The 13,638-nt window shown below is 31.4% G+C and overlaps 1 protein-coding gene across 1 annotated transcript; it reads right to left on the minus strand.

The window, feature by feature from the left end:
• Window positions 1–2,388: 2,388 nt before the first annotated feature.
• LOC119668380 (SPRY domain-containing SOCS box protein 3) lies at window positions 2,389–6,621 on the minus strand. Its single transcript, XM_038077862.1, has 3 exons — window positions 5,836–6,621; window positions 3,035–3,590; window positions 2,389–2,972 (listed from the first exon to the last, which is right to left on the minus strand). The coding sequence occupies exons 1-3, from the start codon at window positions 6,166–6,168 to the stop codon at window positions 2,845–2,847; spliced, it is 1,017 nt and encodes a 338-aa protein (XP_037933790.1). The 5' UTR covers window positions 6,169–6,621; the 3' UTR covers window positions 2,389–2,844.
• Between the last annotated feature and the right edge of the window lie 7,017 nt (window positions 6,622–13,638).

The following is a 13,638-nucleotide window of genomic DNA, read 5'->3' on the forward strand; positions in this document are numbered from 1 at the left end:
TTTTTGTAGTCTCGTAACAACATTATTACAGCCAAACTCATAACATATACATACAAAGAGAATAAGATATTGTACATTGGTGTAGGATGGGAAAACTGGTATGGTGTAAGATACGTAAGGGTGGGGAAATAGGTAGGGATGTTGAATGTAACCTAAGTTTAGGTGAAAAATGTTTGCCACAATTATTTGTACTGATTGACCTGTGTTGAGTAAAGGAGACAGATGATAAATTTGTTGATTATAAAAGAGGTTATTGGCAAGTTTGGAGGTACATTTGTATTAGACACGCATCTGATGATCTTACTTTTGCTTGACTGCAGTGTTACTAATAATAAGGTTTATATTCACCAAATGTTTAAGTTTATTTATAATAACAAAATTCTGAAACTGTAAAAACTTTAACTAGAGTTTTCCCTATATTGACCATTCGAGTTACAGGACACCTGAAAAATGTGGATTTCTTCACAATTTTATAAGAAGATATTAGCGATGGAATGGTATAAGGAAACGAATTGATAAAAATATTGGCACTTATAGTAGTATTTTCCGGAAGTAAAAAATATATGACATATTTATTTGTATCCAAGCTATTGAGTCTAGCGAGTTCATGAGATTTCTATAAAAAAATTTTTGTTTAAATAAGCAGCAATGAAAAAATATTGCTTATAACCAAAAATATTGATTTTATATATAATGAGTATATATTGTATTAATAATTTATAAGTATTCCGATATTTCAAGTAACGTCGATAGTTATCTATAGGCAACTAATAAACCATAAGATAGTGAAAAAATTATTAAATGCTTTTTACTATAGACAAAAAGGAATAAAAAATATTAAATAAAAAAAAAATTAAAAAAAAACAAATTCATAAAGATTATTCTAATTATTTTAAGTTTAGTCTTCGTTACTGGGAATTTGAGAATATCTTCACGCATCATCAAAATTTGGTTCATGGTTAAAGTCAACACCATGGAAACACTGCTGTATTCAAGTTTACACTACTTCTGTATTCATAGTTGTACTTATTTTGAATCATCCACATATGGAGTCAATTTTATTTTTGGATCCAAATATATTTTAGTTTTTATATATGCAGTTAAGCTTTTGTATTGATTATATTATATATAATAATTATATATTATGGTGGTCAGTCCTTTTTTTGTGCGGATTATTATAAAAGTTGTTGTTGTTGTCCCGTTGGGAACTAAAAGCAGATAACATGAAATGTTTTACAAGACGAATACATGAGTTATAATGTGGATGGGTAATGGTTAAAGGTAGGGAGGGAATAAAGGAGAAGTGATGGATTGTGGATGGGTAGGAATTAAATTGAAATCAACCAGGGTCCAGACGAAAAAAACTTGGCCACTTCAAGCTGTGCGTGTAAAGGTCGATTGGATGGAGGTTTTTTTTGTGCAGTGGGGCAAGACAATAGATGGGCAACATCACGGAGGATAGAGTTACAGTTTGGGCACACATTAGGAATAGATGTGTCTATGCGTGACAAGTAACTGTTTAGCACATGGTTATATCCTGATCTTAATTGAGCTAGAACAGTTCTTGCTGCACGGGGTAGACGTCGTTCTTCCTGAGAGATTTTTATAACAGCTGTCAATATAAGTCTTAATTGTCCAATTTGGGAATTAAATTTTCTTTTAACGAACACAGTGCTTGTTTATTCAACATAAAATATAAAGTCAGTTAGATATATGGCATATGATAAGTTCTACAACTTTTTTTAGCCATTTTTGTTGCAATCTTTATTTGTATTTAACTGAACTGTTCAATTATACCAAATGTATAATAAAATGCGGGAACTTGTAAGAGATTTTTTCTATTTTACAATAATTTACACTTCATAATGTGTTAAAATTAATTGTTTTTGTTCCGATGGTGTAGACGACTATATACAATGTAAAACTATGCTTTTAAATGGAATTTTGATTATGAAGTATTGGATTGGATAAAATAATCGTGCTCCTTTTATCTTTAGTTTGTTTTTTGGTACAAAGATATAGTCTACATTAGTTCACGATTATTGAGTAATCAACTACACAAGAAAATTTTAAGAACTAGATAATATATGTATCAGTTGTTCCTGAATCCATCTCGGTTTCGTGGAAAGATCACGATAGAATCAGATTTACTGCATAAGCTTAACTTAACTGTATTGTTGCATAAAATAGTCGCAATTTTATTAATACTAATATATATTCATGGTGTAGCTGAATAGTCTACTTTAATGTGAATGTTTTGAATGAATTGCAATATCTTTATACATATAAATTTGATATACTTCCATACTCGTCACGCATATATACACAAGAAGAAAATAATTTAAAAAAAACCAATTAACAATTAGGCCAAAATAGCGATAATTTTATAAAAATAAAAATTGTTTTAAAATATATTTAAAATGATTAATTTTAACAATAAATATTAATGTTGAATTATGACATATGTTAAGTGTTGTTTTTGTAATCTACAAATTGTATTTAACAATTAACGAAAATTTTATATTATTACTTCGAGGTTTAATTTTTTGCTCTCGACGGTATCAGTAAATTAAAAAGATTAAATCATATTTCTTTGATTAGGTAAAATAGTTGTTTCTTTTCGAGAATTTGAAATTGTGTAATTATATTGACAAGATGTGTTCTGTACATATTTCTCAATCACAACAGTTAATCACTAAAATATTAAATACATAACCAGTCTTTAGTACTTAATAAAGGCACACCACCATGCGTTCACAGTTACTGCAATGTGTCCATTTCGTAATCTTTTTATAACAAAAAAAGCATTGGCATGGAATACGAAAACAAATGCTCATCAAAATATTAAAATAGGTAATGGAAATGTTCATCAAAGCAGTCACTTAAAAACAAATTTGCATCATCGCTCGCACGTCGTTGAATGGCGATTTTGTGGGCATTAGTATGTAGATCATCAACGTCAATCTCTTCATCTGTTAAAGAAAAACATATTTTGCACAGAATTTGACAAATCAATTTTAATATGTGTGCTTACCTTTAAATTTTTGCTTTCTATTTAATCTCGACTTCGATAAAACTGCTTCGTCGGCGATATCTAACTCATTTTCCGCGGATCGTTGAGAAAATCTTATCGGAGGAGCAAGAAACCAATAAAGTCTTGTTATTGGAATTAGGCCAGGCATTTGTCGAATTTTCTCTAGTGCTTTAGGTTGCTTGGATAATGCTCGGTAGGCACGTAATTGTAAACATTCTGGGACAGATGTTGCATTAATGAGTCGCACAACAGTTTTAAATGCTGTCGAACAAACCATTGGATATATTTTAATATCTGGGTTAATTGGAATATTGGTGTATGCAATTCCCAAAGAACGACGATTTAAAAAGAATTCCAAATAACCGTGTGTGCGATCTAAGTACACGCCAACAATTACACCTTGTGAAAACTTTCGACCATAGGGTTCCACTTTACCGTTATGTTGAATGCGTCCATTATAGGAAAAACCCCATGTGTTTGTGTCAATGCCAAGTGCGGAAATGAAATGACTCTTAAATTGATTCATATCGAATTTATCAGTTCCAATACCGAACATCTGCAAGAAATTTTAGAAATTATTAAAACAAATTTATGAGACACTAAGTGATTTTCATATTCTTGAGCAGCGACCTCAGTAGAGGTGTGAAGTGACAACAACAAAAAAGTATTCTGTAGTTATTTTCTCGATATAGTGAATAGGACTACATAATTATTTATTGAATGTTTTATAGTTTATAGTTATATTTGATTTAATTTATGGTCGTTAATATCTTTAATTATAAACTACAAAACCAAAGTATATGCATTGCAGTTTATTAGCGGGGAGCTAGCTATTCCCATATCCAACACCTACGCACATCCTAACTTATGTAAATGTATTTGTTATATTTGTATACAATGTATTTGTATATGTTAGATAGAACTTCGTGGGTTACTACTTTTACAACAACAACAACAACAACAACAACAACAACAACAATGATAAGCTATATATCCGTAACAATTTTACCCTCGTTTATATTCATTAACTCTTGTGGTATTTTATTTTTCCAGTCTTAATTCTTATTTGTTTTAATTATTTTAACATGTTTCACTGCTTTTAGATCTGATGGGATTTCTTCTTGTTGTTGTAAGCCAAAGAGACTTGTGAAACAGGATAGTGAATAGATTACATGACAAATACGTGGGGTAGGATGGCGTATGAGAGAATGATCGTGAGAGAGAAAGTAGTGGGTGTGAGTACGAGTAAGGTGGCAATTGAAATTGTTTATATTGTGAGTAATGATTCACATTTAATCGTCTACAATTTTAGTCGCTTATGGACATAGTTTCAGTGATTCTTGGGAACAAGAATTAGACTTTTGTGCTTTAGAATGCCCACAAAAACTTAAGATCTACGATCATATGGAATAAGTTTATTTATATTATGAATATTAGTTTATGAATATTATAAATTTATGTTAAATGATTAGTCGCTCCTGGACGTAGTTTCGGTCACTTTTGGACATATCGGCTAGGGTTCCTTTAAGGTTAAGAACAACAACAACAAATTTGATTTATGATAATATGAAATTATGATGTTGGCGATTGCTTTAGCATTATCAACAAGTAGTGTATTTTTTTTTATTTTGCAGTAGTTGGAAAGCATCGAAAGCCACAATGTGAGACTTGAACTAAAAACCACCTCTTAGGAATTAATGTAGAAGATTTTCACAGCAATGTGAAAACTTCATTCCAGTAATCAGGGGAGAGAAATAAGATTATTTAGACTTAATACCTAGTGAACTAGGTTCATCTAAGCCAGAAAGCAAGGGCATAAATTAAGTAGAATTAGTAGAGTAGAGAATGTATAAGGGAATATTACAAATTTATAGAGTTTGAACTATAAAGTTTTACACAAAAGTATTATTCTGTAGTAAGCCTCAAGTATATAAGAGGATGAGTTGGTTAGTTTTTGTGCATTTCGTCGATGATTACGAGACCACATACCAAGTATTTTTGTAATTAGGTCACTAAATACAGTTTATTAAAGAAAAATTTCAGTATCTCGCGATGAGTTTTTATAGTTTTACAGTAATGTAAGTATAGAACCTTTATGCTTGAAATTACATCATTAAAAATAATATATTTCATTTAAGTGCTGAATTACAACACATTATAAGGTACTCGTACACTATAAGAGTTTATTATCTCTTGAATAGGAATTTTTGACCTCTAAATGTTATCAGTAACTTATTCCCATGGAATTAAAAATGAGACAAAAATAAAGCGGAAAATATTTACCCTGGTTACACACAAGATGTGTAATGCATTTTGCAACGAATATTAGAAGACAATAAAAATATTGTTTACTTGATATTTTGAATTAATTTCAACTAACACGATAAGATAGTGTGCATTGAAGATTAAATTACTTAAGTACTTTTTGACATTTAAATCATTGTCCTTTAACGGTTTTGAAAAATAAATTAGAAAAATAAAATAATTGTTAAAATAAATTCACGCTTTTCAGAACGATTTAGACGATTATAATCGTCTTCAGTCTTCATTATTACATTTAATAAGTAATGATGGTTAAATGCGTTTTTAAGTGTCGCAATCTTGGTGCATTTATCCGAGCAGCGCATATGACCCAGAATATTTGTTGTTTGTGGGTAAAATGCCTTAGAGTACAAGCACAATTAAGCGAAAAGCATTTATCCGTTGACGATTACTGTTTAATATTAAATAAATGATTGAATTTGTATAAAAAATAATTTGATTCAATTCAATTTAATAATCATAAAAAATTATTTCTTTACCACATCTGTTCCTGCAAGAAAGGTTAGCACGCGCATTTCCCAAAAATGCACCATTCCGCTTTGCAAAGGTACATCACCACGTACTATTGCAGTTCCTTGACTGTAACTTGGATGAAACGTTATATCAGGACCAACTATAGAGATATCTGTTTCCGCATCCTGCCATGTCCAGTGCATTGTGTTGGAGGTATCCTCACCACATCGACACTGCACCAAGTCTGCGATAGAACCTGAGTGATTTGTGACAGTGAAACTGTTTGGGAAATTGCAATCGCAGAAAGCTGGACAGCGACTACTTTTTACGTCTATGATTTCAGCAATGCAATTTGTCATCGTAAAGAAATTTTAAGCGCGCAGAAATACAACGAATCACGTAACACGCATTTGGCTCATGCACGAACTCAACTTCCAGCAAATGCTACCTCTCACTCTTAGTTTTGATTTAAACTAAAACTTTAAGTCGAAACTCTTGTACGGAAACTTACAGATTTCAAAACAATGCAGCTCGAAAGAAGACGACTACGCGACTTTATACAAATGTTTCCCGCAAAACCTGGCGACCCGCTATACGGAATTTATTAATGAGGCTCGGTGAGTTTCTTCGTAGTTTGTTTACAATTCTCTTATCTTTACACGAAGTATTTCGAAGTATTTCTATGTAAACATGTTTACGCGAGAGTAATTCGTCATGTTTGGAATCATTTTGCTTTGTTTTGTATTCATTTTGTGTTTTCTCGTATGCAATTATTCACCACAGTAATGTCAAAATTGCTATGTTCTAGAGTTGCCATCTTTTTATTTTGTTTCAAAACGAAATTAATCACATTGTTTTAAAAATTAAACACAACAAAGTCTTTTTCATTGTTTTTATTCATTGTGAAAAAATTGTTAAATGTGTTGTAAGATAATGAAATTAAACCTTTATATGAAATGTCAATATATGAAAACTTTATCATATTAACACGCCGCAAATGCTTTAAATTTGAATTTCTAAATTGTTATATTCAAATTATTGAATCAGCTGTTTATAAGTATATTTATATGAAAATATAAAAGATAGCAGCAATTGCTGCTCTAATCCTGCTTTACAGGAACACTAAAGAACTTTAGCATATTAACATGAATTTAACATTGAAAAAACATTGAACATTGAAAGTGAAAAAAATTCATACTTGTTTTTAACATAAGTATCGATTTGTCAAAATCATTCCTAATGATGAAGTGATAGGAAATTTATTCATAACAAAACAGTTTATAAAACAATTAATTATTATTTTCATATTGCGTGTAATCTATTTTTCTCAAAGAGGAGTTAATTATTTGAAATGTATTATTTTTTACTTCAAAAGTATTAAAAAAAACTTTAGATTAGTTTAATAATAGTAGCAAAAGAAACTTTCTTTTTTGAGCTTTGACGAGATCATTCTTAAGTAGTGAAATATTTTGATATAAGAAAGGATAATTTAAAGGCATTGTAATAAACTATTGTACTACGTTTGCACTATCGTATTTTAGGTTTTTTAAAACGATTTTCTTAAGGCACAAGAATATTCGAAGTAATTGAATCTTCAGAGCACAATTATTTAATATGTGTATTCATTCGGGTAATTATTCATCGAAATATTCTAGTATTCTAGATATTATACTTACAATTTTTGATAAAGATAAAGTGAAAATAATGGCATGTTTCTACTAACAAGGCAATTGTGGCAACGATCTGAAAGCTGTTTTCGGTCTTTTTAAAGATTAAATGAAAGATCTGCTATTGAGCAGATCTTTTGACGGTCAATTAAGATTTTGTTTGTATTTTTCGTGTATACATTTTTTTTTAATATAAAATAAAATACATAAAAATTTAAGTAAAAATTAATAATTAATGTATTAAATATATTAAATTTTTAATACATATTAAAAACTATAATATATATAATTTATATATATATTAATATATATTAAATATATTAAATTTTGTAAAAATGGAAAATGACAGGCCACGAAGCAGAATACTTGGCAGAACCAGAGCAAGTGTACAATCAGGTAACTAAAAATATTTATTAACATTTTTCCTAGTTCACCAGTGTAGCCCTATCGGTAACACTGTTCCTTAGCAACGCAGCCTTGTCGGTAGCGTTGGTTCCAAGTCCACCAGTGTAGCCCAGTCGGTAACACTGACTCTTTAACAACGCAGCCTTGTCGGTAGTGTTGGTTCCAAATCCACCATTGGTTAGAAATTTTTATTATTTCAGGAATTATAATAGTTCTTAATATTTGCAATTATAATATATATTGTTAGCAAATAAGTTATAAATATTGTAAAAATTAATTTCGGAAAAAAATAAATAAAGAAATTAAAAGAACAATCAACCGGCTTTAAAATTATTATTCGAAAGATTCAGGGTTATAAGAAATATTCTTGTAACGACTCTGGGATCCGGCGAGCAAAACCTCGGCTGATAAAAAGGTTCATTACAATACTTACCTGGAATCACTCCCCAGCGCACTCGTCTACAGCATATTTCAATAGTTGGATGTTTCTATAAATGAATTAATTAAATATAATCATCATTTAGAAAATTGGAAAACAATTTTAAATACCTTTGCACTACTACTTTACGCACTTCATTTGGAGTAATTTAAACAAAAGGGAACGTCGTTTATATAAATAATTTTATTAAATTAATTATTAAAACTCCGATATTTTTAATTAATTTTACTTATTTTAATTAATTTTATTCAATTTAAAAACAAACAAGCACATGTAAAAAGTAAAAATGTAAACAAACATTTACAAACGTCAGAATGCAATTCGCTGCAAAAAGATGTACAAGGAAGCTTTTGAGCAAAAGTGTTAAATTGCATTAAGTTCAACTAAGATCAACTCAAAGCTTTGTGTACTTTACACAAAAAGTTCAAGAGGATGCGTATAAAACACGGCGCAATTTTCTAAGAATTTAGTGATCCACAACCTCCCTCCTGATATCCTTGCTCCTACCTCTCTTCCTCCTGACCTCATTCAGGCCTTACGCCATAAACCTCCTCAATTCATCTCTCATTATTTTGATGAGTGGGACTCAGATCCCTCCGTCATCCCTTTATATAACCGTGGCTCTCGTGATCCTGGTCACAGAGTCTACTTTTAGTACACTCACGCCTTTGCCATAACCCCTCCCCTCATTTTCCTCATTTTAGGCCCATGATCTCTGATCTAGATGAACTTAGCTTGCTACGTGTTAGGTCTCTTTACTCTCTTCTCTCTCCTTCGTCTACTGGAATGAAGTTTCCTCATTGCCGTGGAAATCTTCTCCTTTCATTCCTTAGAGGTGGTTTAGTGGGTTAAAGTCCCACACGGTGGCTTTTGATGCTTCCACCTACTGCAAAAAAAAAAAAAAAAAAAAAAGAATTTAGTGAGTCTTGTATGATCACTCAGTGGCATTATATGTCAACATATAAAATAAATAAATATTAAAAATTGTCTGACACAGTGGTGGTTTTAAGCCTAGGTGTATAATACATAAAAAAATATCTATATAATTGTTTAAAAGTACTAAGGCGGTTTTAAGTCAACGTACTTGAACACTATTATATAAATATTCCATAAATAAAAACATAATTTTTGCTAACCCTTTTATTTCACACAGGTAGAATCAAAAGTCATATCAAAGGAATAAAAGACGAACAGCATCAATCCCAAATTATCAATATTGTCAACGTTCTCTCAAGAGCCACACCATCAATTTCAAATTATCAACCTCCATGGTCAACGTGTCATCCGAGTCAAGAAACAATTACCTTATCATCCAAACTTAATTAATTTCTTTTCTTGTTTTATATGATATTTTTATGAAATTTTAAATAAATAGGCATGAATAAATTTTATTTTGAATGAATAATAAATAATTTAAATAAACAATATATTAAACATAACACCTTTAATTTGAGAAGTCCTGTTCTTGCAAATACAAATTTATTGTAGCGACTCCTGGAAGGGACTGAAGATACCCCAGCATACATTATAACGAAACGGGAGAATCCGTGTCGTTACAAGTTGCTATCTTTTCTTTCATGACATGAGTTAAATTCAATTAATAATTATTTATGAATAAATAATAATGATTAAATATATGTGGTTTATTTGTTCCACTATAACTCCTTGTGTCCTTGTTCGCTTACGGCTCGAATGCAAAAGAGAGTGATGCTTTTTTTTTGTTTTTTTGTGTGAGACTTGAACCCAGGCGTATAACAGGCGTATAAAAACAATAGTGGGTTGCAATGAGTTTGAACTGAACATCATACCAGTTGTGACTCGATCGAACATTGTTGCATGAGGTTGGGTGGATTTATTATAAATCCACCAGCAAAATAAAGTGAGTATTTCGTTTGTATGAGCGTGGTACTTCTTTGTACTATAGATTCTTTGGTCTGATAATTGTGAAGTGTGAGTATAGTATTCAATTTAACTCGAATCCTGAATTTTTGTTAGTATGTTATACTGATCTTTTATTTTACAAATACCGGCTAATATTCTTATAATTAAAACATTTATAGTAACTGGTAATTGCGTTTCTTTATGATTTTTGAGTTCATTCTAAATTTCATCAGCTGGCTAATATAATGTTGGTATCTTTAATTATTTTAAGACATTTAATTGCTTCTCTTTCAACGTTTGCTATTGAGTCATATGGTAGGTCACCATTGTGTTACATATATACAATAGCTGTGGTTACTCCTTGCTAATTATAGATCAATTTTTATTATCATCAACATACTCTTCACTGCTTCGTAATTTATTGGAATGTTTTTTTTGTGAGGTCTCTTAACTAGCACTGTTAAGATTAAATTTTCCTTTGTAGCTCCACTTGCTCTCGCTTAGTATATTTTTTATTCTACAGATATTACGCCAAAGTGATTTTCGTCCAGGGTCCGATTTTATTTGTTAAAGCATGTTGCTGTTAGGTCCATAGCAACATATATTTCAGTACTACCATATTAAGTTGTTATACCGTCTAAATGCTTAAATTTTAACTATTTAACAATTTTTCTATTCAACTATTTCTATTTGAAAATAATTTATTATAGAAGGTAATATTTTTTAATAAGATTTAATTCCAGTCATTACTACCCAAGGATATTAAGAAATCATTTATCATATATGGAATTTTTTGTAGGATGTAAAGTGAACAATAGTTAATAATAGTCCCTAATATTGAATAAAATAGTTTATGGGATTTTGTGAATATGGTGTGATAAATTGTAGTTTAAATTGTCTAACTAAGCTCAAGTTGTTAAACATGTTCGATTTTTGACTAAACTTTCTAGAGTCCTTTTAACTGCATTACTTTATAGGTAAATGTAACAAACATTAAAGTGGACCTTTTCATTCTCGTCCAGTGGGCGTGAAAAATCCACTTTCAGAAAAGATTAATTTTCTAAATAGTGTTTTTTAACTTTTGATTCTTTGATTGTCAAAATATCCATCCACCCCAAAAACTATTTGCTATTGAAACACGTAAATAAAATTTTGAATAATAATTTTTTTATGTTAAAACTACAAAAAATATCGTATTTATAATTTAACTAAAAATATTTATAGTAAAAATATTATCATCTAGAATAAACAAAGTTTGAAACTGAGTTGCAGCTCATTTGATAAAACTCTTTACGCTTTACCATTTATCAGCAGAGTTTGCAGAGGAAGCAATCGGTTTATTATGCTTTGATTTTAATGATCTTCTTTAGAAGAGTGCGAAAAGCCAGCATTATCTCTTCCGTGATTTACCGTTATTCGGGTTGATTTTGAAGAGGACAGACTCTTTTTTATAGTAACTTTAGTTGTGTCTGGTTTATTGTACCATCCTTTTTCGTGTTGATCATTACAGTGCGAAGAAGATGAACCTGTACTTATATGCACTGTTTTTCCATTTACGTGAATCTTTGTAGAAAAAACTGGTTTGTTTCGTATTGAGTTTCTTCGCCCTCTTTCTTCATCTTCTTCGTCGCTGTTATGAGAGTTGGACATACTTTTTTTCGGGGGCCTGGTATTTTCCCCGTCAAAACCAACAGAAACAGTTTTCTTTATTTTAATTTTTATTCCTCTATTTTTTCTTCTCCTACTTCTTTTTCTTCTCACCGATTTGTCCTCATCTTCGTCACCAACTTCTGAACAATCTTCCCCTCCCTTTTTAGTTGTTTTCGTATTTCCATTTGTTTCATTTTCTTCATCAGAGTTTGTAGACAAGACTTTTCGGCGTCTCCTACGGAGTGGTTTTCTATTGCAGTCTTCTTCATCTTCTTCCGCCGATCCGATTGAAGAAACTTTTTTTCGTCTGACCTTAAGACTATTTTTTTGTCCCTGTCGCTTTTTTGACTTCTTTACAAATACAGGTTTATACACAGTTCTTACTTCAGGTTTTAATACAATTTTATCATAAGTAGGTTTTTGTTCTTCATGTTCGTCATCATCATTACATGAAGGCTTTTGTGTTTTCAATAATCGAACAAGAAGACACGGCTTAGCGGTAGTTGTTACCTTAGATTTTATTATACGTATTCGTATGCGACGTCTCTTTACAATATGATTTTCAAAGTTCACAGACTTTGTTAGGGGCATTTTGCTATGTATATGAGCAGGAATAGGACCCAAACTTGGTAGTGTTATTGAAGGCATTGTTGGTAGTATTATTGAAGGCATTGTTGGTAATATTATTGAAGGCATTGTTGGTAGTGTTAATAAAGGCATTGGTATGAATAGTGGAACCGGTCTAGCAACTAGATTGTGCGATGCAGAAATTCGAATTCGCTTCGATGTTTGCAATCTCATTGGTCGTATTACTACAGGTTTTGGTATGCAAGTTGGAACCGGTCTAGTAATTCGATTGCGCGATACAGAAATTCGAATTCGCTTCGATGTTTGCAATCTCATTGGTCGTATTATTACAGGTTTTGGTGTGCAAATTGGAACCGGTCTAGTAATTTGATTGCGCGATACAGAAATTCGAACTCGCTTCGATGTTTGTAATCTCATTGGTCGTATTATTACAGGTTTTGGTATATAAACTGGAACCGGTCTAGTAATTTGATTGCGCGATGAAACAATTCGAATTCGTTTCGATGTTTGTAATCTCATTCGTCGCATTATTACAGGTTTTGGTGTGGAAATTGGAACCGATCTAGTAATTCGATTGCGCGATAAAGCAATTCGAATTCGCTTCGATGTTTGCAGTCTCATTGGTCGTATTATTACAGGTCTTGGTATGTAAACTGGAACCGGTCTAGCAATTCGATTGCGCGATACAGAAATTCGAATTCGCTTCGATGTTTGCAATCTAATTGGTCGTGTAATTACAGGTCTTGGTATGTAAACTGGAACCGGTCTAGTAATTCGATTGCGCGATACAGAAATGCGAATTCGCTTCGATGTTTGCAATCTCATTGGTCGTATTAATACAGGTCTTGGAATGCAAATTGGAACCGGTCTAGCAATGCGATTGTCCGATACAGCAATTCGAGTTCGTTTCAATGTTTGCAATTTCGTTGGTCGTATTATTACAGGTCTTGGTAAGCAAATTGGAACCGATCTAGTAATTCGACTGCGCGATACAGTGTATCTTACTTTACGTACTATTTGCTTCAAAGGTGAAATGATTCTAAATTTTTGTGTTGGAGGTGAACATGGGACAGGCATTATTCGTCTCCTTCGTTCTGTGAATAGTACTGGCCTTTGCGGAAGAGTAGTTCTAATAATTCGTGTTGGAAGACAACGTCTTATTGGGTTCACATGCCTAACAAGCACTTGAGATATTGGTC

Source organism: Teleopsis dalmanni, chromosome 1, assembly GCF_002237135.1.
Source record: "Teleopsis dalmanni isolate 2A chromosome 1, ASM223713v2, whole genome shotgun sequence".
In the NCBI taxonomy this organism is placed as follows: Eukaryota; Metazoa; Arthropoda; class Insecta; order Diptera; family Diopsidae; genus Teleopsis; species Teleopsis dalmanni.